Source organism: Bos indicus, chromosome 1 (genome assembly GCF_029378745.1).
Source record: "Bos indicus isolate NIAB-ARS_2022 breed Sahiwal x Tharparkar chromosome 1, NIAB-ARS_B.indTharparkar_mat_pri_1.0, whole genome shotgun sequence".
Classification (NCBI taxonomy): Eukaryota; Metazoa; Chordata; class Mammalia; order Artiodactyla; family Bovidae; genus Bos; species Bos indicus.
Window position 1 is genome coordinate 98,669,328 of NC_091760.1, and position 26,480 is coordinate 98,695,807.

A 26,480-nucleotide genomic window follows, 5' to 3' on the forward strand; every position below is an offset into this window, starting at 1 on the left:
TTTAGTGAGACAGGGAAACACTTGAGAAGGTAAAATATTTTAAGTTTTAAAACAGAGACGCTATACTTGTGGGAAAATTCTAACCCTGTTTTTCTTTGGCGGGACTGTACAAGTGCATCTGCTTACAGTGTGATATACTTTTCTTTCCTCACTATTTCATAGGCTGTATATGTATATATGACCTTAGGTTATAAGATACATACATACATATTCTCTCTAGGTAGTGTTTCCATCAGTGTCTATAGCTACTTCTATATTGTTGTTCAGTCGCCCAGTTGTGTCCCACTCTTTGCCACCCCATGAACTGCAGCACGCCAGGCCTCCCTGTCCTTCACCATCTCCCACAGTTTGCCCAAGTTCATGTCCATTGCATCGAAGATGCCATCCAACCTTATCTACGCACTTGTATATTTATTCATCGGTCCGTAAGCGACCATCTATTATATTGGTTGTATTAAGAAGTGGCTTGTTGAATAGTTCACTTACAGTTCACTTTCCCATTGGTAATATAGGTAGGAATAAAAGTGCCTTTGTCAATGTAGCAATTATATACGTTAGATAGGATAGCTTCCTGCATATTCTTAAGCAGTCTTTCAATGTTTTTGGTTTGAGTGTTTGTGTTTGAATTAAGTGGGTAACAGCAGTACGTGTTGCAGTTAGAATTGTGTAATGAATCCAGAACTGGACAAACAGCTAGTTGTTTATCATGCCCCTAAATTGGCACCTAATTCCTGCTAGCTGAATCAGATTTATTTTTTTAACAACAGGGGCACTTCTCTGTATTGCTGAGAGGCACAGTCCAGGGAATATAAAATGTACTTTTGTCTATTGCAAGCCTGTTTCCTCTGTTTCTTCCCTGCCTCAACTCCTTTCCCTCTGCTTTCTTTAATTGCCAGTTGGATTAGTAAGAAAATGACTTTCTGTTTATTAATGTGTTCTTAGTCACCATGTGCTGTTAAATCAATTATTCTCTTAACAGCTTGGAGAAACACATGTTGTCACATACTGAAGAGAGGGAATACAAGTGCGATCAGTGTCCCAAAGCATTTAACTGGAAGTCCAATTTAATTCGCCACCAGATGTCACATGACAGTGGAAAGCACTATGAATGTGAGAACTGCGCCAAGGTACAGTGAACTTGCAGACTGCTTGGCCTCTCTCTGTCGTCCTGCTCTCTCCTAATCCATCATTTGCTGCGATATGTAAAAGCAGGCCGTGAGAAGGGAAGCTATAAATATCTTGAGAAAAGTAGACTGAGTGTTGTATGCTGCAAGGCATTAGTACAGTGTACAAAAACACTTAGTGGGTACCCTTTTATTTTTGTAAGGGAGGAAGTAAGGCTTAATGGTAAGTTCCAGAACTAGGTGTCAGACATCCTTGGTAAATTCCTGGTTCCGCTACTGGCTTTCCAGAGTGGGGTTGTTTTATAGCTTTATGGAGAATGAACATTTTATCCCATGCACATTACTGATTTCTTCTAATAGCAATTTGTGTGGAGTTACATACAGTTTCTGAATGCCTAGTCAGAAAGAATGGGAGACTCCTATACTTGCAGATTTTTCCACCAAGTCCCCACTATAAATTATGACTTGGTTCTAATTAAAAGTGGAGTTCCTTAGTGACCTGGGCTGAACAATGTAAGAGCGAATTGAAAACACTTCACCTTGACCATTACTCTTAACTATGGGAACAGCAATTCACGTCATTAAATTTTCATGTTCCTCAATTAACTAAAAGATGTCCTGGTGTCATGAAAATTGATTTCTCTTTTCAAAAAATTTTCATGATATTTGAATATCTTTTCGTATGTGGAAATTGTGACATTTGACACTATCTTTAGACGTATTTTGCTTCCAGATGTGTGGGTAGCTTTTTGTTTACCCTATTTCCTTTTTTTGTTTGTTTGTTTTTTAGTACAATGTCCAAAGGAACCATTTTAGTTTAATGGTTACTTAATAAAACACAGTGTTAGAATTTAACCCCTAAGGGAACTCCTCGAGTAGATTTGGGACGCTTTAGGCAAAATCCATCCAGTTTTGTACATCTTTGTTTAAAGGATGGAAATAGTACACCATTTTAAATAATATCATGGCTTGTATTTTATTATTCAATTCCATTCACTCTAAATAGGATCAAGAAGACCTTGAAAATGCTTTAATAATGCCATTAATTATTTCGTTCAACTGATACTAATGGATACTTGTGCTAAGTCTACAGAGCTGAATAATTTACAGTCCTGACCCTCGAGAGGCTCACACTTTGGAAATATGACCTTCTTTTGGTCTTTGGGGAAAACAAACAAAAACTAAACAGACACACACAATCCCTTCTTGAGTCATTCCTGGTCTTCTTTCTTGTGTCCTAGAATTAAGTTTCTTGATTAATCAGTACTCATTTCCTAGCAGGTTTTCACGGACCCTAGCAACCTTCAGCGGCACATCCGCTCTCAGCATGTTGGTGCCCGGGCCCACGCGTGCCCCGAGTGTGGCAAAACGTTTGCCACTTCGTCGGGCCTCAAACAACACAAGCACATCCACAGCAGTGTGAAGCCCTTTATCTGTAAGTTTTCAACACTCCAGCCCCCTTTCCTGCATTTGTCTCTCATCCGAAAAGCTCTGTGACCAGGAGAGTGAGCCATGCGTGGCCCTGAATGAGGGGGCCTCTGCATTAGCAATTTACGGTCTCATCTAGTCAGGCTATTTTCTATGATGAGATAATCTTTTATAACCAGATCTGTGGTATTTTGCCTATGATCCCTGGGGTGTTTTCTTTTAGATGGGATCAGTAACAGGTAGAGAAAAGACACATTGTTAAATAATGTCAAGGAAGTCCCCCAGGTTGTGAGATTTGTTGTGTTGGAAATGTGTGTGGTTTGTAAAACAGCAAATCACAGATACACTAGACAAAATGAAGTGAGAAAAACCTGTTCTGGGTCAGAAAGAGCTAGAAGAACCTCATCTGGCAAGTAGGTTTAGGACTGTGTGTGTGGAGGGTGTGGGGAAGGGATAGGGGGAATAAAAGACCCTTTAATCTACCCTTTGTTGTTGATCATAGGTTGCAGATCAGTAGTTCTCAGTTACTTGAAAAGCAGAACACTTTTGCTTTGATGCTAGACATGCTGCGTCTCTAACCCCATGCACTCAAGCAAATTTACAGACAGTGTATTTTCAGGGAACAATCAATCTGACCACCTACCTAGACTGTCCCTGTAACCAAGGTCTTTGGGACAGGTCCACCTCAGCCCTCTTTTGCTTCTTCTCTTGTCCACCCGCCCCTGTTCTCTGTATTGTGCTGAAATGTTTCATATGGAAAATCAGTTGTTCTCAGTCCATCTGGGCAACAACTCTGGGCTTCTCCATGGCTCAGCGGGGCATATAAACACAGTGAGTCACTGAGCTGTGTTACAAACTTCAAGACAGGTTTTGGATCCAGATAAGCACAGGCCTGGATGAAGCATACTCAGGAGTTGGCAAATCCTCTGACTTGGGAATCCTTGCAAAACAGTTTTTCTGACAGCTACTTGATGGTTTGTAATAGGTATATGAGACACTACTACGGGACCTGATGGAAAAAAACCTAGTTTTCAGTGCCAACATGGAGATGCCAGAGACTAACACACCTCCTTTCTACCTTTGCACAGCTCTCTTTTGTGTTTCCAAGCCCCATGAGAGCTTTTCTTTCCCTTTCCAGCTTACGCTAGCATCCCGTTTTGCTCGTATGTTCTTCTGTTCCCTGGGTGGATTGAAAAGGACTAGCAGAGAAACAAAAGGGTGCTCTATTCTCTCTTGAGGAAGCTCTGTTGAAAGTCATGGGAAATAAAATATACAATGGAAATTTTAGACTTCTTGTCTCAAAAAGACATTCCTGACTCGAGGTCGTAATGCCCTAAAAATGTACTTACAGGTACTGCAGGCATACATAATTCATTTATTTCTGACTTTTCAGAAATACATTTTGATACATTTATGTTTTGGTGGGAAATAGAGAGGAATTGATCACACAAATTATCATCACCCATTTAATGCTTTCAATACTGTTTAAAAGTCAAAAAATAGAAATTCCTATCATCTAAGATTCTGGGATATGGAATTTTAATTGTGTTGAAGTCAAGTGTTTCACTTTAAAACACGATAGGGTATCCTTTCCCAATCAGATTGTGCAGACCTATTTCCCATGACTGTATTTTCAGTAATTATTGGTAAATTTAAATAGCAGATGGCATTCTTCAAATATAAAATCTGACAGAGGACCATAGGGTAATTATGAATAATAGCCATGTAATTTCAGAACAAAAGAGGAGTTGGTGTGGAGACTTTGGAGTGGAGGAGGTTCACCTAGAGTTGATATCTGTTTCTCACCAGAAGGCCACACACCACGCTTTACCCCCACTGGTGTGTTTATGGCAACTGTCTCTTGTTACAGTGTACCGCCAAGCTTGAGCCCAGAGTCACCAGCGCTAAGGTAATTACTCACTGCCTTTACAGAAACCTCCAGCCTTCCCAAATAGAAACCACATGCTCTAATAGGCTGAATATATTCAAAATACCTCTTAATTTGTTTAATAAGTAGAAACATTCAATGTTAACTGCTGGCTAATTCCTTATTACTGAGAAAATTACAGTACAGCATAGACTTCAGCATCAGCTGAGCCCCTTACCTGCAGGCTTGGTGGTTTGTGGTGGGCCAGGCTTGGCCTTCAAGTGAGAAAAACAAAGCCTCTGCCGATGGAGACATCCCAGATTCTAAGTTCTGGAGACCTGATAGAAATACTGTTTGTCAGTGTGATAGAGCCTCCAACCAGAAAGTCAGATGCACCTTCTGTTACTCCCATATAGAGGAACTCTTGATTTTCTGAAACCTCTCTCGCTGTTAGGAAGAAGTGTAGAGAGCAATATTTCTTTGCCAAAATATTACAAACCTTTCAAAACCTTACACCTTGTTCGAACACCCATCGGGATATTTTCTCAATGACTTTTAATGGCCCAGAGGAGGGGTGTTACTTTTGTAATGAGTGCACGTTTAGAATTCCATCATTTTATTTACTATTTCTTGTTATTTCTCATAGCTGAATTAGTATAACTAGTGAAAGTCTCATGTTTCTACCCTCTAGTTCATATGGTTTTAATTATTATATCAAAGAATTTAAATAGTATGTGTATTTATTGTATATGGTTAACTAGTATATCTTTTTAAAGCACACTCTGTTGAATATTCCAGTAGAATGACTTGAAAACAAATAACTCACGTTTTCTCTTCCCGTTAAAATGCATGTTTTAGTCTCTACAATGTTATGAATCATCCCACAGCTGAAAGCTCCTGTAATGTTACTAAGCACAATTGATATGTGTAGCAATGCATTTTAATTGTTAGTAGTAAAAGAAATAGATATGGAATCACTTGGTACTTCCTGTTTGGTGGTGTGGGGGATAACTGAAGTTCCAGATGAATTCTGCATGACTGAAGGTTCATAAAATCTTCTTTGAATTTTTTTTTTTTTAGTTGTTATTGTTTTGACTTAGGAGTTTAAAGGCAGTCATCACATGAAAGAAATAAATGTTGCGTTTTATCTTCAATTTGATTTCTTATATTTGTTTCAACAATTATTAACAAGGCATATCATGTTTCTGCATGGATTAACGTGAACAGAAGCATGAAAGTAAGGTCACACGTAAAGGGGACTCATCTTTAGTAAAGTAACGTAAAAATGTGATACTTGGGAAATGGATACTATAATCTTGCCGGACTGTGGAGTAAGTGGGATTCCTACATAGCAAAGGAGCTATTAAGGGTCAAGGAGTTTGATCTTAAAATATATTTAGATCTGTTCAGACATATATAAGAAAGAAGATGTTCTACCTTTTTGGCAAATTCTGGGGGAAGAGGGTTATTTCCAGCTGCACCCACTACTGAACCCTGACTGGATTCGAGCATTCCATGCACTCTCCCCTGCTTGTCGTAGCTGGCAGTACCGCATACGAGTCAAGCCCCAAGATAACCCGTGAAGATATGACAACAAGTGGACATGTTTCCCAAGGACGGGGTTTCATAAATGCAGGAAGGTTAGCACAACCACTGGTGTGAGGGGAAGTCGGAGGACGTGCTCATAGTTCATGGGAACCAGCAATGCAGGATGGGCTACATTCAATTTAGTTTCCTTTGCAGGCTTAAAATAGCGCCATTGTAAATTATGTCAGTCTTTCTCAAATCATGAAAATGATTGTTAAAAATGCCTCAGAATACACAATGTGCATTGTTGTGTGGCTTTGATGTGTGAATGATGAGAGCATATGATATAATACAAATTAAATAATGGTAGAGCAGTCACAGGCTTTTTCCCCGAGGGAAGAGGGAATAAAGGTGAAGTTTCTGGGGGAGGGGAAGGCTGTTTTCTTTTGTGTTAGTGCTTACAATATAGAAATCTATAAATGGTCTAAAATTTTAAAGGGATTCCTGTTCTGTTTCATGTTTAGCAGATCTTAAGAATTTATGTTGTAAAGATTCTGCTGGTGTCGTCATTGGGTTGGGAAATCAGTGCATGCTGGAATTTGACTTTTTAATAAATATTTGAATACACAAATATGATGCAAAATATGATGTAGTGGGGGTGACAAATATTTATATATATTTATATGAAATATTTGTGCTGTCTCAAGACATTTGTCAGGTTGGATGCCTTGCTTTGGAATCTAGTGAAATGGGGTTTTCTGTGTTTGGAGCACCACTTTGGTGCCTCCAACGTCTTTTCCTGGCTTCCTAATTGAAATTTGGGGTAAACCACTTGTGATACTTGCTAAATTCAGAAGCAATTGCCATAAAGCCTGAGATTCTTTTTTGTTGTTTGCACACAGGTGAGGTCTGCCATAAATCCTATACTCAGTTTTCAAACCTTTGTCGTCATAAGCGCATGCATGCTGATTGCAGAACCCAAATCAAGTGCAAAGACTGTGGACAAATGTTCAGCACTACGTCTTCCTTAAATAAACACAGGAGGTTTTGTGAGGGCAAGAACCATTTTGCGGCAGGTGGATTTTTTGGCCAAGGCATTTCACTTCCTGGAACCCCAGCTATGGATAAAACGTCCATGGTTAATATGAGTCATGCCAACCCGGGCCTTGCTGACTATTTTGGCGCCAATAGGCATCCTGCTGGTCTTACCTTTCCAACAGCTCCTGGATTTTCTTTTAGCTTCCCTGGTCTGTTTCCTTCCGGCTTGTACCACAGGCCTCCTTTGATACCTGCTAGTTCTCCTGTTAAAGGACTGTCAAGTACTGAACAGACAAACAAAAGTCAAAGTCCCCTCATGACACATCCTCAGATACTGCCAGCTACACAGGATATTTTGAAGGCACTATCTAAACACCCACCTGTAGGGGACAATAAGCCAGTGGAGCTCCAGCCCGAGAGGTCCTCTGAAGAGAGGCCCCTTGAGAAAATCAGTGACCAGTCAGAGAGTAGTGACCTTGATGATGTCAGTACGCCAAGTGGCAGTGACCTGGAAACAACCTCGGGCTCTGATCTGGAAAGTGACATTGAAAGTGATAAAGAGAAATTTAAAGAAAATGGTAAAATGTTCAAAGACAAAGTAAGCCCTCTTCAGAATCTGGCTTCAATACATAATAAGAAAGAATACAGCAATCATTCCATTTTCTCACCATCTTTAGAGGAGCAGACTGCGGTGTCAGGAGCTGTGAATGATTCTATAAAGGCTATTGCTTCTATTGCTGAAAAATACTTTGGTTCAACAGGACTGGTGGGGCTGCAAGACAAAAAAGTTGGAGCTTTACCTTACCCTTCCATGTTTCCCCTCCCATTTTTTCCAGCATTCTCTCAATCAATGTACCCATTTCCTGATAGAGACTTGAGATCGTTACCTTTGAAAATGGAGCCCCAATCACCAAGTGAAGTAAAGAAACTGCAGAAGGGAAGCTCTGAGTCTCCCTTTGATCTCACCACTAAACGCAAGGACGAGAAGCCCTTAACCCCAGTACCTGCCAAGCCTTCAGCGACCCCGGCTGCAAGCCAAGACCAGCCCCTGGATCTAAGTATGGGCAGTAGGAGTAGAGCCAGTGGGACCAAGCTGACTGAGCCTCGTAAAAACCACGTGTTTGGGGAGAAGAAAGGAGGCAACATTGAACCAAGACCAGCATCCGATGGTTCCTTACAGCATGCTAGACCCACTCCTTTCTTTATGGACCCTATTTACAGGTAAGGGAGGTTGGGAGACCGCTAAGTGTGGACGGACAAACAAAAGGTGGTTTTTATACTCTAAAGTTACGACTTTTAACAAACCATTTTTTATTATTGTTATAAAACAGAGTAAAGTTGTTTGATCTGGTGAATTCATTTTTTATTCAGAAAGTCAACTCATTAGGTTTGGACTTATTTTTGGATGTCTCTGAATTTGGGGTTTTGGAATAGACCCATGGAGTTCTTTCCCTTGACAATAAATTTATTTTTAAACACATTTTTTTTTAAGTGGAAAATATGGGAAAGCCATATTTAAAGCAAGTTGTCAAGTGGCGGAAGAATGAGGCTCCTGAAGGATTAATGCAAATATGTGTGGGTACTTAAATGGGTCAGGTTATTTGGAATGAAATAGGACAGGGTGAGAGTTTATTCTTTATTAAGCTACCAACACAGACCTTAATAAGTGCTGGTCCTATTCTGTTTCTAAGGAAATCTCTTAGAAGCCCCCTGTAAATGAAATATTGATCACAAAAATGCTTTGTAAATGATGTGAATGATCGGCTTAAAAACACATCTGTGTCTAATGCCTGCATTATTCAATTTCCTTTGCATCCAAAATTTTTTAGGGCGGGGAAATATATACTTAATAAAAAGGCTCTTAGGTCCAGTTCTCAGTTAACACTGGACCATTCAGAATGATTCAGTTGTTAAATACTAGTTTTCTTCAAAGTGTAGAAACAACAATAACAGTGCTTACGATATATTTTAAATATTACCGAGCATTTTCACATTTACTTTCTCATTCAAATCATGAACATTGTTAAGAGTTAATGGAAAATGTAGACAATTTTTTATTGGACTGATTTAAGCTGGCAGTATTTGATATTTTTGCCTAATTTTTTTTTTTAATCAGAAGACAGTTTTGTTCAATTTCTTCATTCACAGTATTTTTTTGAGCACCTATAACTTGGTAGGTACCAGAGCTGCAAAGCTTTTTCACTTCAAACTCTTTTTCTACCTTTATTACATAAGTTAACCAAGAAACCTTACCAGTTCATTAAGGACTACCCCTACTTGAACACGACAAGGGGCATAGGAAAGGACAAAACAAAAACGTCTCAAAGGCATCATTACCATGTTGAGCACTCCCCCGCCCACCTCCCTGCCCACCCAGTGACTGTATTTTCTTTTATGTGGCAGTTCTTTTACAGAGAAAGAAAAAGAAGGGAGGGAGGGACAGGTCTTCCATATTTTGTGTGTAGCTTATATATTACACACAGTGAGTAAGGTTGTATTTCCAATTCAGTGATATGTCTCAGCCCTTTGGAAGATAATTTCTCAAGCTTTCTTTCTTCAGTTCAGTTCAGTTCAGTTCAGTCACTCAGTCGTGTCTGACTCTTTGTGACCCCATGAATTGCAGCACACCAGGCCTCCCTGTCCATCACCATCTCCCGGAGTTCACTCAAACTCACGTCCATCGAGTCGGTGATGCCATCCAGCCATCTCATCCTCTGTCGTCCCCTTCTCCTCCTGCCCCCAATCCCTCCCAGAATAAGAGTCTTTTCCAATGAGTCAACTCTTTGCATGAAGTGGCCAAAGTACTGGAGTTTCAGCTTTAGCATCATTCCTTCCAAGGAACACCCAGGGCTGATCTCCTTTAGAATGGACTGCTTGGATCTCCTTGCAGTCCAAGGGACTCTCAAGAGTCTTCTCTAACACCACACTTCAAAAGCATCAATTCTTCGGTGCTCAGCTTTCTTCACAGTCCAACTCTCACATCCATACATGACCACAGGAAAAACCATAGCCTTGACTAAACGGACCTTTGTTGGCAAAGTAATGTCTCTGCTTTTGAATATGCTATCTAGGTTGGTCATAACTTTTCTTCCAAGGAGTAAACGTCTTTTAATTTCATGGCCGCAGTCAGCATCTGCAGTGATTTTGGAGCCCCCAAAAATAAAGTCTGACACTGTTTCCACTGTTTCCTCATCTATTTCCCATGAAGTGATGGGACCGGATGCCATGATCTTTGTTTTCTGAGTGTTGAGCTTTAAGCCAACTTTTTCACTCTCCTCTTTCACTCTCATCAAGAGGCTTTTTAGTTCCTCTTCACTTTCTGCCATAAGGGTGGTGTCATCTGCATATCTAACTTAGACCCTCCCAATGGCAATGAACTTCCAGTTCATCCGCATACCCCTTCCACTCTTCTCCGTCATCTCCCAGCCTTCCACCTGCTTACTCTAATCTCAGTCTTCTCTCTGGTACAACAGTTTCACTTGTGGCTTTAGGCATCTCATTTCACCAAACTCATAAAAGACCTAAACCCAGTTTTAGTGTAAGACCCGGGTTGAAATCTCAGCTTTCTCATGTCTGAAAGTTTTATTCATCCATAAAATGGGTATAACGGCACTGATTTCAATAAGTGAAAGAGTATATGTAAAGCCTGACATATACGCAGCTTCAAGAAGTCGAAGCTGCTTCTGGGCTTCCCAGGTGGCGCTAGAGGTAAAGAGCCCGGCTGCCAATGCAGGAGGTGCAGGTGACCCGGCTTTCATCCCTGAGTCAGGAGGATTCCCCTGAAGGAGGGCACAGCAACCCACTCCATTATTCCTGTCTGGAGAATCCCAGGGACAGATGAGCCTGGCAGGCCGCAGTCCGTAGGGTTGCAAAGAGTTGGACACAACTGAAGCGACTTAGAGAAGCTGCTTCTTTTCAGTTTGAAACTATTTTAAAAGTATACTTACTGAATATTTTTTAAAATGAAATCACCAACAGTTGGTGAAAGAAGTTAATTCAATCCACGATGTCATTTCCTATATGCTTAATAAAAAATAGAATGGCAAACACTTCTAAATTATCTTCAAAAAGTTCATTATCCTCTTCTGACCACCCCTCTTTCACCTACCCTATTTATCAGCAGCAGCGGCTAGCAGGGTGTGTAGTAGGCTTAGAAAGTCTCCTGCTGGGATTCATAAATGTGAAAAAATAGAATGATGATTTGTGGGAGCACCTTATTGATAGAAAATGACTTTAATTTTCAAAGTGAACCTTCTTCACCTGCTTTTGAAAAATCAGCCAGCATTTCTGTCTACATTAGCAATGGAAAGATACAAACTTGTGAGCGATGCCCCTGATTTCATGACTTCGTTTTTAACATTTCCTTCTCATTATTATTAGTGTTACTACTCATTCAATAGGATTTTTCCATTTTAAAAAGGACCTTCTTTCTTTGAGCACCTAGAAGTGCCACGAGTATTCTTCAAGAACTGAAACAGATGTCTTTATTTTTTTATTAGTGTGCTTCCCGGCAACCTACCATTTGCTTTATTGTTAGCTGTTTTAAATGTCAGCGATTATGCAGGGATTGATCTGTGAGACTGATTCTTCTCCAAAATCTAATTTTAACCTTTCAGAGTAGAGAAAAGAAAACTAACTGACCCACTTGAAGCTTTAAAAGAGAAATACTTGAGGCCTTCTCCAGGATTCTTATTTCACCCACAAGTAAGTATTTTGAATTTGAGACTTCAAGCTTGTAAACTAACTTGTTGATCCTGAAAAAGCAGGTGCAATGAAATGAAAGAAATCTTGAGAACATTAGGATTTCCTATGACGCTGGTGTAGGAGAACACAGGAAATTCTAGCAGAATTAAAATCCAAACTTCTTAAAGAAAAAGTAGTCAGTATATATATATGTAAAAATAATATGGTTTCAGTGTTAAGTTATTCTCTATTAAGTACTTACTGAGCTAAAGCGTATTTTGGAGTGAGCAAAATTCAGTTAAGAAATTAAATATTGAAGTTGTCTTTCATGTTTAAAAATTTGCGATTTTAAGAAATGGATCACTGTGCAATTTGTCCCAAACTCACGAAGGTCATTTGTGTTCTTTTAGTGCTTAGATAAAAACAGGAAATGAGTCTACCTGACAAGTTATTACCATAGAGGGTGAAGGAATTTATCTAGAGACCACTGGGCATTCCAGCAAAGTTCTGTAATTGCAGAAGAATTCACCACAATACACAGAGCTATTTGCTGGATGGAGTTGTGTCCATTTATCAAAATATGTATAATTTCTCACTGCAAAGAAAATATAGAGCAGTGCCATTTAATTGGTTCATCTTTATGTCCCCACATTTTTGGTCATTAAAAAAAAACTAGTTTACATATCAATTAAAGTGTGGAGAATTATATTGAAAGAAGGAATATATAAACATCTCGAATCTGATTTCTTAATGATATATATATTTTTAATTTACTGATTATTAAGGGTACAAGCTCCTTATAGGCAATAAGCAATACTTTTATGAAACTGTTTGACAACAGAGTTAACTGATTTGTTCTGTTCCAATATATACAAACCAAAACTTATGCTTCTCTGATAAAATCGGTGGAAAAGTCTATGCAAGCTATATTACAGAAAGCTATGAAACAATTAAATTTAATCATCTTGGAATATGACTCTTTACCCCACTCCTCACCCTCACCCTCTCTGCTACTGCTTCTTTCTTCATTTTTAAAAGTACTTTCCCAAATTCTGGACAATAAAGTATGAGGGCTGAAATACCATATTCTGGGTTGAGTGGAGAGATCTGTCATTGCTCAAAAATTCTCTCTGTTTTAACCTGAAACAATATATGATTTAGTATGAAAAGGGTTAGAAATATTCCAGTTAGTATTCATTTTGTGTAGAAAACTAAGGAATTTCTTAAATTATTTTATGGAAACCAAGTTCTAAAACAGTAAATGTTTATCAGGTACTTATTTTCTACATTTAGATTGATCTGAATTGCACTTGTTGGTCTCGTGGGCTAATAAACTTGAGCATAAAATGCATTTTTGTGTCAGATATTATACAAAAAGTGTATCTCTCTTGATAACTTTCTAATTAAATGCTTATAAGGATACTATAGTTATCCTTATAACTGTAATTAAAATGTATTAAATTTCATTACAGTTTTAATTACAATAAATCAATCTATTTTATATTCTAACTATCTTTAAAATCTAGTAACTAATCATTTCAGAATCAAGTGCTGTGGGTACGTAGTTTAAGGGAGATAAAAAAAAAAAAAAAAAAAGCCAGGATTCAGTGTCTTTGAGTGACTCAGTCAACCTGGCTTTTAGTTTCCTTGCTTATTTGATGAAGGAGTGGGCATAAGATCCCTATCTTCTGTGAAATTCAAAGATTTCTAGCTAGCTGAGGCAAATTTACTGGTTCAGAAAATGGGGAGTTTTGTCTACTAACATCTTTACATGTGCATGTAGCTGTTGTAAATGTAGTATATGCATATTTTTAATCAAATGATATAAGAAAATCTGATATGTTTTAATATTCTCAAAATTGACAAAGGATAGCAAAAGATGAGGCATGTGTATAGAGCTTGGGAATATAGCAATCACCCACTCAGATCACTGAAAAAGTACCTATGGGAGCACAGTAGTAGAGGGTGTCCTTCCCACACCAGAATGTCATGTCTTGTTATATGAGACTAACTATTGCTGCATGTTACTGTAAGAATAGTACCCAATAGTGATCAGTAAAATATTTAACACATCATATGTCATGAATACTGATCAATCAGAATGGGCTCCTGGCATTGGGGATCTGGGTCTTAGAAGCCCTTGCTGGCCAACTGTTCATGCTTTGGTTGCTGGCTGGTGGGCTGTTTGAAGGGTCTTTTGGGAGGAGGCCTGGGCAGCAGGAGGACATTCAGGATAGTTGGGGCAAAGGCTATTTATCACTGACCACAGAAATATTTCATTATTTTGATAACCACTGTGGCTGTTTTTGTGTGTAATGGCTGTATGTCACTGAGATACAGAGGGCATACAGAGTGTCACCTGAGAGATGTTCAGGCCCCTCAATTTTCGTCAAGCCTTCAGAGCAGTCTGTCCTTTCAGACTTTAGGCTTCCCTGATGGCTCAGCAGATCCACCTGCAATGCAGGAGACAAAGGAGACTCAGGTTTGATCCCTGGGTTGGGAATATCCCCTGGAGAAGGAAATGGAAACCCTCTCCAGTATTCTTGCCTGGAAAATCCCATGGACAGAGGAGCCAGGTGGGCTACAGTCCATGGAGCTGCAGAGTCAGACATGACTGAGCACGCACAAGAGGACTGTTCTTTCAGAAAATCTGCCTCATATGTTCTGAAGTTTCGGCAGAAATTTTTGTTCTTTCTAGTACTGTATCAATTCCATCACAGCCTCAGGATCCACCTTCCCACAAACAAACAAACAAATTAAAACAAAGAGAAACTGCCTAGGATTTGGGGCCAGAAATAACTGTTTTAGAACAGGCTTTACTACTTATTATTTAGGACTAGCCTGGTGGCTCAGAAGGTAAAGCGTCTGTCTACAATGCAGGAGACCCGGGTTCGATCTCTGGGTTGGGAAGATCCTGTGGAGAAGGAAATGGCAATCTATTCCAGGACTATTGCCTGGAAAATCCCATGGACAGAGGAGCCTGGTAGGCTACAGTCCATGGGGTCACAAAGAGTTGGACACGACTGAGCGACTTCACTTTCACTTCACTTTGGCATGTGGAAGGATCTAGAGGTGGAAAAGCTCTCTTTATTATTGGATGCAGAAGTATTCTGTTTTGACTATGAATAAGTATCAGTAAAATACCCTCCTGCCATCCCCTGAGCCCAGTTTCTTTGGTGGAGATACATCAGTATCTAGAAATACCTGAAAGGATGCTTGCTGTGTTCTTGGTGCTTCCTTGTTGGACACCAAAGCATTCCACCAAAATGAAAGGACATGCCTCCTCTGCACCCAGGGCTTGCCATCGTTTTGTAGGTAGATACGTGCTTGGTTAAGACCATTCACAACTTCAGTTTTCATTTAAAGTATTTTGGAGCAAATCAGATGGTCCCTCTGGGGCTTCTATATCCTTAACTTCAGAATAAGAATAATGTTATTTATCTCAGGGTTATCTACCTCTATCTATTTCTTAGGATTGTTATAATAATTAAAAGGAGATCACATGTTTTCCATGCTTTAAGGAAAACCTATAAATAGATAGATATGTCAATGCTTTGTAGTGGTATTCTCTGATTGTAAAATTTTACAATTTTTGTATGTCTTTGTACTCTGTCCCCCCGCCCCCGGCCTGCCTCCCCTGTACATAGTTACTAATCAATGAAAGTTGACACTTCACTCAGATGGTAAACAATCTGCCTGCAATGCAGAAGACCAGTGTTTGATCTGTGGGTTGGAAGATCCCCAGGAGAAGGGAATGACAACCCACTTCAGTATTCTTGCCTGGAGAATCCCAAGCACAGAGGAGCCTGGCAGGCTACAGTCCATCGGGTCGCAAAGAGTCGGACAAGACTGAGCAACTAAAACTTTGATTTTCACTTATACAAATAAGTTGGATATTTATTAAATTTTATTGAAAAAAAATTATTAGGCCATTTTACTGCCTTTTAGAAGAAAATCTGTATTTTTAAAATTCTTGACAAAAATACAGAAAACATATAGGAACATATACATCAGAATCAAAAGATAAATACTGGCTTTATCATTCTTAGGATTTAAATTCCTCTCAGTTCAGTTCTTAGAGAAGTATATTTGCTCTGTCAGGCCACTAGAGCACTATTTCACTTTCTATTTTTCTCTTATAAATAAGTTAGTTTAACATAAGGCTGAAATAAGTAGTATAGGGTTTCTCCCTGACTCTGTGTTTGAAAATTACATTTGGAGTCTTAGATTATAATTTTGAAAAGAAGATGACAGCCACAGGAGGTGAGATGGAGGAAATGATATTACCCTGTGATCTTTGGCATGTCCATTTCATTGGGTACTTTGCATTTTGGGTACTTTGCATTCACATTGACAGCTCATTTGAATTGCCATAGGAATCACTTGGCAATTATACTAGTATAAAACTGGCTATAAATTATACCTTTGTTTGGTTTTCCTGTACTTTAAATGTTATTTTTAGTTATTTATATATTTCAATTTCAGATGTTTGGCTTTGTTAATCTACAATGGAAACTCTATTTTACTTCCATTTCTGTGCTTTATTCGTTCTTTTTTAATTTTCTTCATTTTAAAGTCTCTTCACTTTCTTCATTTAAAGTGTCTACTTGTTACAGTATTCCAAGAACTGGGAAAAAGACTAAGGTCTTTTCCCAAGTTCTCATGTGTATATTGATGTGAAAATCACGTAAGACTTTTGCCCTCCGTCTTTCGCCCTTCGTCTTTCTTTTGCTTTCAACAAGTGTTTGTTTTGTTAGATTTCTTCTGCGGTAAATCTTTCATCCTTAAAAACTGTGTATGCTGCTGCTGCTGCTGCTAAGTCGCTCCAGTCGTGTCCGACTCTCTGTGACCCCAGAGACGGCAGCCCACCAGGCACCCCCGTCCCTGGGATTCTCCAGGCAAGAACACTGGAGTGGGTTGCCGTTTCCTTCTCAAAAAAATGTATATATTCCTTATTAAAGATACCGTAACCTAAGAAAGCAAGATATATCCCCTTTAAACAAGCAAAATGATGTTTTTAAAGATATAACATTTGTGTTTCCTTGTAGAGCTTCTATTGGGTTAACCAAAAAGTTCATTCGGATTTTTCCATAAGATCTTACAGAAAAACCCAATCAAACTTTTTGGGCAACCCAGTAATTCACTGACATTTTCACCAGTGAGTCTTGTCATAAATTGTCACAAATAACTACATATTTGTAGTTCTTTTCATTACTATTCTTTAGCGTTCAGACTGCTGATGGTCCCATGCTAATAGAAACCAGTTTATTTCCAAGTACACTGCCTTTTTGTTACTCAGTGATTCACATTTGAGTATTTATTTCTTTGTCATTAATGCTGTAAAAATATAAGAGACCAGATTTTTTTTCAGGAAATTGCTTACATTTTAGTTATTAAAGTAAAATTTAGGAATCTTGTTTTGCAGTCAGTAGAAACAAATGAAAAGGAAGTATCTATTTTGCTAAGATTTGGTAGTAAGTAGTATTTAGCTTTCTTGGGAAAAAGAACATTCTGGTTTATAACCTTGATTCTAAAATTTAATTGAGGTAAATAGAGAAAACTCCATGTTATAAAAATATTCATTACCAAGGCTTTTACTCAAGGTATAGTTACATGATAAGCAAAAATTACTTAGTATAAATGTTAATTTCTCAAAAGGATAGATTGCAATAAAGATACCTATACAGAAGTAATTTTTTTGTTTTTGTTTCAATTTTGCTCCCAGTTCCAACTGCCTGATCAGAGAACTTGGGTAAGTTTTCTATTTATATTTTTGACTAAAATAATGTAGCATTAAAAGGAAAACAACTAATATTATAAATTGCCATAGAGAGATTTCTGAGCTCTTTTCCTTTAAATGATAGAGCTTTAGCAGATAGATTTTCATCTTTGTCAAGCTGCAAGATACTTTCAGTTTTGGTTGGACATTTAGTGTCTATAAATTGTTTACGGAAAGTTTATTCTCTAAATCTAACCCATTCCATAGTAATTGTACCTTGATGTAGAACTTGAGTGTGTGTTAATAGGGATTTCAAGATGGATCACTAAGTGGAAACCATAATTATTTGGGGGAGCCTGTACCAGCATGTTAAAGATGCTTATGATAAAGCCTTAAAAAAGAATAAAACCTGAACTTATGTGTGGACCCAAGTTGACATTGTAATTCACATCCATATAACCCAGGCAGAACTTGGTTCTGGCTGTGTGGATTCACAAGACTAAATGTTTAAAAATCTTTATCTAAAGAATATATCTTTTAGCATTGGGTCCCATTTCTTCAGGCTTCCTGGTGGCTCAGCAGTATAAAATCTGCCTGCCAGTGCAGGAGACGTGGGTTCGATCCCTGAGTCTGGAAGATCCCCTGGAGAAGGAAGTGGCAACCCACTCCAAAATATTCCTACCTGGGAAATCCCATGGACAGAGGAACCTGGTGGGCTATTAGTCCATGGTGGCTCAAAGAGTCAGACATGACTTAGTGACTCAACATCACCAACAACTCGCTTCCTCAACTTTCTTTTTAAACTGTTAAAAATATTTTTATTGGAGTATATTGATTATAGTGTTATGTTAGTTTCAGGTGTACAGCATAGTGAATCATATATACATACGTATATATCCACTCTTTGTTTTTAGAGTATTTTCTCATATAGGCCATTGCAGAGTGTTTAGAGTTCCCTGTGCTATACAATAGGTTCTTATTAATTATTTACTTTTATATATAGTAATGTGTATATGTCAATCCCAATCTCCCTATTTATCCTTCCCCTCAATGATCAATTAATATTTCCAAATACAGTAAGTTGACATCACTAGGAGACAGCTTTATTTTTTATTCAAGATACAAAGAATACTATTTATTCATGTTTCACTCCCAAATAAACCTTGAGACAATTAAAATGTATATAAATAGCATGTATTACACAATTTCCTCTAAGTGTATATATTTTTTCTTTTTTATTATCTTCCTCACTAAGAATTATACTGATTTTAAAGTATGGATGAAATCTTGAAATATAGTTCACTTTTTCCTTAGTCACCATAACATTAAATATAAATTATTTTAAATGAGAACACTTTGGCACTTACCTGTTTCCTCTATCTGATGTTAGTTTTCCTTTACCAGAAATTCTTCCATTTATTTCTTCTGTGGAATATGTGAGGAATTGTGGATTTTTCTCATCCTATCAACTTTTAAGGTTTAAGTTCACTTTTTTCCACAGTGTAAGAGCAAAGAGACAGAGACTTCCATGTTAGGCAAAATTGTGTAGTAGACAGCATTGTTCTTTGGTTATCCTGGCTTATTATTTCTAGTGTTTTTTGGTCTGCCTTCCCTGGCAAGGGTTTGTCTTAAATATCATGCCGCATTGTCTTCATCCTTTCTAATGTTGACTTTTACTTGCTGGTAGTTTTGCTGTTAGCTGCTTTAAGAATAAGGTGTTGTCTCCTATACAAATGGTCAGTGCTGCTACAACTTACAAAGACAGTTCAGATTTTAAGTTAGATGCGTTTTCCTGATAATGCAATGGTATGGCAACGGCTATGACAATGCTTTAGAAACACTCCCACTCTTTGAATCATAGATGTTGCAGAGCAGTAATTTATATTTTTATTATAAAATGGATATTAGTGGAAAGTATTAAAATATTAAATTTTATAAATTTTAGTGGTTGAAAGCTATAATTTTATAATGATGACTGCAGAATATGATACATGGAATGAGACAACCATAAAATATGAATATTTATTTCTCCCCCAAATGGCCATGATTTTAAGATTTCTCAAGATAATCAAGTGAATAAATATAGAAAACTACCAAATCTACAAACTTTCCCATCATAAGTTATTTATGAAAAGTTAGTTGTTTTATGATAAACCCATGTGTAATCTAATTTATGAAACATTAGGTCACATAATTCATGGTGCCATTGGACATATCATTTTGTATAATCAGATTGTCACTTTAATAGTTTTAATGAGAAACTTCTTTATGTCATCAATTATTGGCTGCCAGATAAAAAAATGTTAAGCTAAGTGCTTCAGACCCAGTTGATGTTATCTTGCCTGCTGAAATGTTTTTACAAAAATGAACTATTTGACAAGGGAGATAGTTACATTTTTGGTAGAAGCTAGGGAATTGTGTCTAAATACTAGTTTGCGTCAGTTTAAAGTTAATAGCCTCTAGGGGACTGGAAGGGGGGGAAATGACTTCCTTTTCCAGACATCTGGCTGCAGATACCATCAACAACTATAATATATGTAAATAAAAATCACTGTTCTATAGGAAAAAAAAAACCACTGTCATTTACTGATTGGAGATTAGTCAATGACATTGATAGGATATGGGGCAATATCTTTCTAAAATATATGATCTGATTTTTGCCTCCTTTTCCCCCTTATTTTCAGTAGATTTCCTATTCATTGTAGTACATGTTGTCCCCTTCATTTTTATTTTCATAATTGAAAAGCATTTGTAGCTAAATTGTTTTATTTATCCCAATTCATCCTGATTTTTTAAAATACCAAGTCAGACTTTAAAGTGAATGTTAAAACTTACTACATCTACAAAATAAATGCTTTTCCAAGAGGAGTATCACATGAGTCAGCCTAGATAGCTAGAGGAAGTTGAGGTTTTGACCAATACCCTAGATAAAGCTCATCTTAACCCAAGATATGGAGTAGGACTGATTGTTGATCACAGAATGGCTAAACTACCCCAACTAGCAGATGTCTAAGTCACTTATTCTTTTTTAAATTAATTTTATTGGAGTATAGTTGATTTACAATGTTGTGTTAGTTTCAGGTGTATAGCATAGTGAATCAGTTATACATATACATGTATCTATTCTTTAGATTGTTTTCCCATATAGGTCATTAAAGAGTATTGAGTAGAATTCCCTGTGCTATACAGTAGGTTTGTATTAGTTATCTCTTTTATACATAGTAGTGTGTATTTGTCCAAGTTACTTCTATCTGTCTTAATGGAGAAATTTATTCTTTTCAGCTGATGTTAAGTACATGAGAGCAAATGTTAGGAAGATGAAAGAGAGGATTCAGTGATGGCTTTTATGTTGCTTTGGTGGTTGCTAGCTGGAAAGATGAAGAAGGCAATGGCACCCCACTCCAGTACTCTTGCCTGGAAAATCCCATGGACAGAGGAGCCTGGTAGGCTGCAGTCTATGGGGTCTCGAAGAGTTGGACACGGCTGAGCGACTTCACTTTCACTTTTCACTTTCATGCATTGGAGAAGGAAATGGCAACCCACTCCAGTGTTCTTGCCTGGAGAATCCCAGGGACGGGGGGAGCCTGGTGGGCTGCCGTCTATGGGGTCGCACAGAGTCGTACACAACTGAAGCGACTCAGCAGCAGCAGCAGCTGGAAAAAAAAGTGGGTGTGTGTGTGTCCGTAAGTGTGGTGTTAACAGCTCTCAGCTGTTAACTGAGCTCACTTACCCTCAGCTCACTTCCCATCTTTCTCCTCTGCTTCTTCCCCACTCCAATTTAATCTTCTTTTCATTTGACACCAGAAGCCAGAGGTGGGGGTGGCTTATAGAGGAGGCACTTGAGTAACCACTATTCTTTTTCTTGTTATCCTTAAGAATGCTGTTACTTAGTCAAGTCCATAATATATTATTTTATTTCTTGATACTTTGCCAAGTTGAAACAGTTTGGGGTAAAGTAATCACAGTGATCTTTCTTCAAAAGGAGCTATTAGTAGCTCCTAAAGCAAGACACATTTCTCAACAGCCAATTGCTGTTAAATTACTTGAAGGACTTACAGTTTATATGTGTTCGAGATAAAAGCCGAGAATAATAGTAGTCATGAGTAAGCTATTTTCCATATAAAAGGAAAGTGTTTCTGTAAGATGTATTGCCACAGGAATCTGTGTGTCAGCAGGGTGGACACTCAAATGATTTAAAACCACTAGATAATGAAACTTTACTCAAATATTAAATGTACATACATAAAACATTTATAATCATCACCCTTGCACTTACTATTCTTCCCCATAAATGTATGCCATCATGACCCTTACCCTTGCTTGTTACTGTTAATCAGCTTGAAGGCCAGAGGTCATTTCTCACTCAGACAATTTATTGCATGGAGGGCGGATTATCAAAATGATTTTCTGAAAAGAACAATTAGAAGGAATAAATGCAAATAAAATAGTATCATAAAATATTTCTGGATTGATTTTTAATAAATAAAATCCAAAGTAATATGAAAATGCTAATGCTCTGGCTAGAGGGGAATAATGACCATATTCTTTAGGGACAGAGTTTCCGCCAACCTCTCTGAGCAGCATCATCATTCCATATCTCTGCCCTGTGATCAGTGTGTGTCAGAATCCTTCATAGTGACAAATGTGCTGTCCACTTGCATCTGTGGAGAATGTTTTAGCAGCTGAGTGATTATGAATCAAACCTCTGAGCTTACAGCCCCTACCGCCTCCCAATGCGTTCACATTTGTCGTCTGACAAGTAAATGTATCTTGACTTTCCTCTGAGATTTTTTTGCACCGTGTTTGATGAAAGACATTTGGCAAATTGGCAGTGGTGCCCTGTACGTTGCAATTTGTAGCTAGCATTAGGAGTCCGGGCATGAAATGAGAGGCCAGGCTCCAGGATAAAGGAAAAAGAAAGAAAGCTAACTACGTATGAATAGTCGTTTGAAAAATCAAGCATACAATATTCCCTTTGTAAGAAGAGAATCATGTTTAGGCCATTCACTTAAGATTTTGCTCTAGTTTTAGAAGTCAGTAGTATTCTGTCCAGCCATGTGTCCACACAAGATAAATTTTATTAATTATCCTTTTGAGTACAAATTGTTGCCTTTTATTTTTAACCTGAGCTCAAAATAAATTAGGCCTCCAACTCTGTCTTGCTGTCTTATCAGCAGAAGTATCGTTTTCTTGAGTTGATCAGTTGCTTGAATGTACAGTTTTTACCAGTTTTAATCCTTGCATGAAGTCTTCTAGTCTACTGCCCTAGCCTTCGGAGAAACATACAGAGTGCATACAAAATACAAACACCTTTTTAACAGCTTTCTGTGTTCTCCAGTGGCAAAGTGCCCTGAGAACCAAATAAACAATGGATGAGTTGATTTTACAAGATGGCCTGAGAGTTTGCTTTTTCTACTTACAAATTCAGCAGTAAGCAGCTTCCAAATAAAATGTGAGCGTGGAAGAAACATTTTAGGAAGGTTGAAAGGAGAGAGTCTGTCTTAACTATAGATAGGAAGAATCAAGCTAACTTTGAAAGTAAATACCACCCTCTGATTATGACTCTGTCAAATATGTGTGCAGATAGACAAAAACTTGAAGATTATAAGCATAGTAAATTAGGTTATTTGAGGAGAAGAACTAGGCAGGATACTTTTTCTATGAGAATACTGCCCTAGAGTGTGGTCATGCCAATGTAATATGAAGTTATGATAATATATCATGAAGTATCATTTCAATTCAATCCTTTTTCAGGACAAACTAATATTTTACCAACATTCTTCATGTATGATCCCACTTAAAAATCTAGTATATCGATATTAATTTAACATAAAGTACATCTTACACACTTAATTTTTTCCTTCTGCATTACATACATTTGGCTCTAGCAGTAACTTTGGAACACTGGATATTTTTCATGCTTTGAGTTTTTTTCATGGGACTTCCTAGTTCCTATGGTTTTTATTACTTAGGCAAGGCATACAGAATATTTTCCTATAATTTCCAGTTTACTATTTTTTACTGTATATTTTATTTGGTCAGCTTGCAGGCCAAGAAGATGGTGGACTCATGTCCCAAAGAACCCTCTTGCCAGAGTTAGAATTCAGACTTCTTTTGTTCTAAAAGGGGAGGGGTAGAGAACCAAACATCTCTTGGTTCTGGTCAGCCTCTGGAGAGGATGTATTAATTTCTTCCTTCCTGCAGTCACTCACAGGTGGGCCTAGTGAATAGCATGATACTAATGCTGTCTCTTAATTTAATAAAATCTGTAACTTGGTTTTGTTGTCTCGTGTATTTCATTGCTCTATTGTGTATCAAATTATAAAGTGATCTGACTAAGGTCTTATGGAAAAGTTCATATGACATTGTGTATGCTTGGTTCTACCTTTATTGTCTTTAAAGTCAATGAATTCTCTCATCTGTTTAATATTGGGACACTATAATCTCTTTCTACAGCCTCTGCATTCAGTGGATTTGATGCTTCCCTTTTATTAATAATGATTTCTTAGTTTGCTAGAGACGAATGCGGCAGGAAGGATCTCTGCCCTGTCCTTCATGGTCTTGTGCTTTTGCCTTTCAGATGTCGGCTATTGAAAACATGGCAGAGAAGCTGGAGAACTTCAGTGCCCTGAAACCAGAGGCCAGTGAACTTCTACAGTCTGTTCCCTCCATGTTCAACTTCAGAGCTCCTCCCAACGCCCTGCCAGAGAACCTCCTACGGAAAGGAAAGGAGCGCTATACCTGCAGGTAACTGCAAAGTTGATCATGACTGGCTTCCCGAAAATCTCCCCTCTGATTTCAAAAGGCCATGCTGTTTGTTTTGGAAATTATTCTTGATTGGATGATTAATAGCAACCATGATAGATTTCAAGCACTTCAAAGTACTCTTTATTTAGTGAGATATAAAAATAGTGGTTTAAAAGATTATTATTACATGAAAATTTTAACACAGGCCGTTTGGTTGTGATAAATGAGGTTGGAAATGGTCCAAATGCTATCTATTTGTTTCACTTTGATGTTTATGAATTTTCTTTCACAGTTAATTATTTTCATCCAAAGGTATAATACTACTGTCCTCAAGCATATATTTATTTATTAATTGTCATGGTATTTAAGAATAAGGCTCTTAATGAAGGACAAATAAGGTCAATAAGTGAGAAAACTAGTTAATAAGTGCCTTGTTACTCATCAGTAGTATAGCAAAGCTTTTATTTGTTTCTGTTTTCTTTTTTAAAAATAAATCATGCTTATCATTTCTGAATTGTCTCAGAAATTTGTGGCATCTGACTCAGGCATATCAATTTATCTGCTATTTGGAAAATGTGTTCCTTTCTTTCCAGAAAAGCTTTTATAGGAACATACCTTGATGGATGAGGTCTTAGAATCTTGTCTGATCTGATACCACTCAATGTACAGAGAGTTGTCACTGTGGCTAACATGGAAAATGAGTTAAAACATTTGAATCTGTTTATATCAACCCAGAACCACAGGCTCCTATCATTTTTTTATCTCCTTGTCTGGTTTAGTTTTGCAGATGTAAAGATACAGAGTTAATAAAAAAGGCACATGGAGGGGGTCATCAAAACTCAAGTCTGTTTTCATAAACTGCTTGCTTACACATGAGCAAATTTACCCGGACTGGGTCTCATAAGGCAGCCTTTATTTATAGAGTTATTTATATCTGTAGAATGACTTTGTTGCAAATTTTAAATAACAAAGACATGTGAGTTCCATGCAAGATTAATTAAATCAGAAATAAGCATCTGGCTTCTTAGCAGCTTGAGTGAAATATAGGCAATTGTGCTGACTTTTCTTTTATAAATATCTTTTCATAACAGATACTGTGGTAAGATTTTTCCAAGATCTGCGAACCTAACACGGCACTTGAGAACCCACACAGGAGAGCAGCCTTATAGGTTTGACAATGATTTTTACTAAATATCTTGATAACTGTTGTAATAAATTGGACCTACTGCCACAATTTTAAAAGAGGCTACTTTTGTGCATGTCTGAGCATATGTCTGTTCAATTTTGATTCAAAGAAGAATTAACTAATGGCTGGGATTAAAATTTAGAAGAGTCCTAATTTCTTGACGCATCTTCTTATATCTCAATTTAAAAGTTCTAGCAGTGTCTAGAATAGAATAAACTTTTAAGAACTGTTAGTCATTTTTAAAATTAAGTGTTTTCTCTCCTCAGTGATTCATGCTATTTTAATTGACAATAATCATAACCTTGTAGTCTCCCTTTTCCAAGCCTTAAATCTCTGCTAGGAATTAACAACCCAGATATATCTTAGTTTTCCCAGTATAGCTAAGTCAATGTCTACAAGTCTTGATAGGATGTTTAAAGAATAAATTTTACCTTGAGAGGAGGAAGAAAGGAGTAGAACAGATAAAATAGAACGTATTATAAGAAGGGAGCAGTTCCATCAACAATTTCTCAACTGCTTCTTGGCCTATTCTCTTAAGCGTCAAAATCAGCCATATGACACATGGAACTATATTTAATTTTAATATTATTCTTTACAAATGAATGATCATAATCACCATCTCCCTTCCAGTTTTAAAATATCATCTGCGTTGTTCAATGTGCAATGCCTTGCACATGGTTTTAGATAATTCATGAAAATTTCTTCAAAGAATGAATGTTAGTTATTTTAAGTAATACTGTAATTTTATTTTACTTTGACATTCTTATGGGTTGCATATGTGTAAAATTATTTTTATCTGAATGTTTACTTTTTTCATTAAAATAAACAATTTATCAGCTTTTAAATACTTCTTTATATACAAGGATAAGAAAGTGGGAAGACCAATGTTCATTTGAAAATAGTTGAAACTTTAGGAGAAAACTAGAGAGACTTAAACTCAGATAATAATAAAGTATTTTCTTAAATCCTTTGCTTTCCTACATGTTCTGTAAATTAGTAATTATAAGTAATATTTCCACTTTGTATGTGATAGATTGCATTGGATATAATAGGTTTCAGAGAGATATAAATGTGGGAAGTGTTAGATGATTTCCCTTTTTGAGAAAATGTCATATCCAAGGAATTCTGCTTAAATGGAAGGAAAGATTTCCACACTTATAT

The 26,480-nt window shown here is 37.4% G+C and overlaps 1 protein-coding gene across 12 annotated transcripts in view; it reads left to right on the forward strand.

The window, feature by feature from the left end:
• Positions 1–26,480, forward strand: part of MECOM (MDS1 and EVI1 complex locus) — a 627,727-nt gene that overhangs the window by 584,038 nt on the left and 17,209 nt on the right. For 6 of the 12 annotated variants that reach the window (XM_019959853.2, XM_019959835.2, XM_019959855.2 and 3 more), the window contains 7 exons: positions 980–1,127; positions 2,403–2,559; positions 6,849–8,205; positions 11,601–11,688; positions 17,393–17,419; positions 23,967–24,133; positions 25,225–25,302. In XM_019959853.2, coding sequence (XP_019815412.2) covers positions 980–1,127; positions 2,403–2,559; positions 6,849–8,205; positions 11,601–11,688; positions 17,393–17,419; positions 23,967–24,133; positions 25,225–25,302 — 2,022 coding nt within the window. The remainder of the gene's footprint in view (positions 1–979; positions 1,128–2,402; positions 2,560–6,848; positions 8,206–11,600; positions 11,689–17,392; positions 17,420–23,966; positions 24,134–25,224; positions 25,303–26,480) is intronic. The other 6 variants (XM_019959841.2, XM_070792169.1, XM_070792170.1 and 3 more) reach the window with 6 other exon arrangements.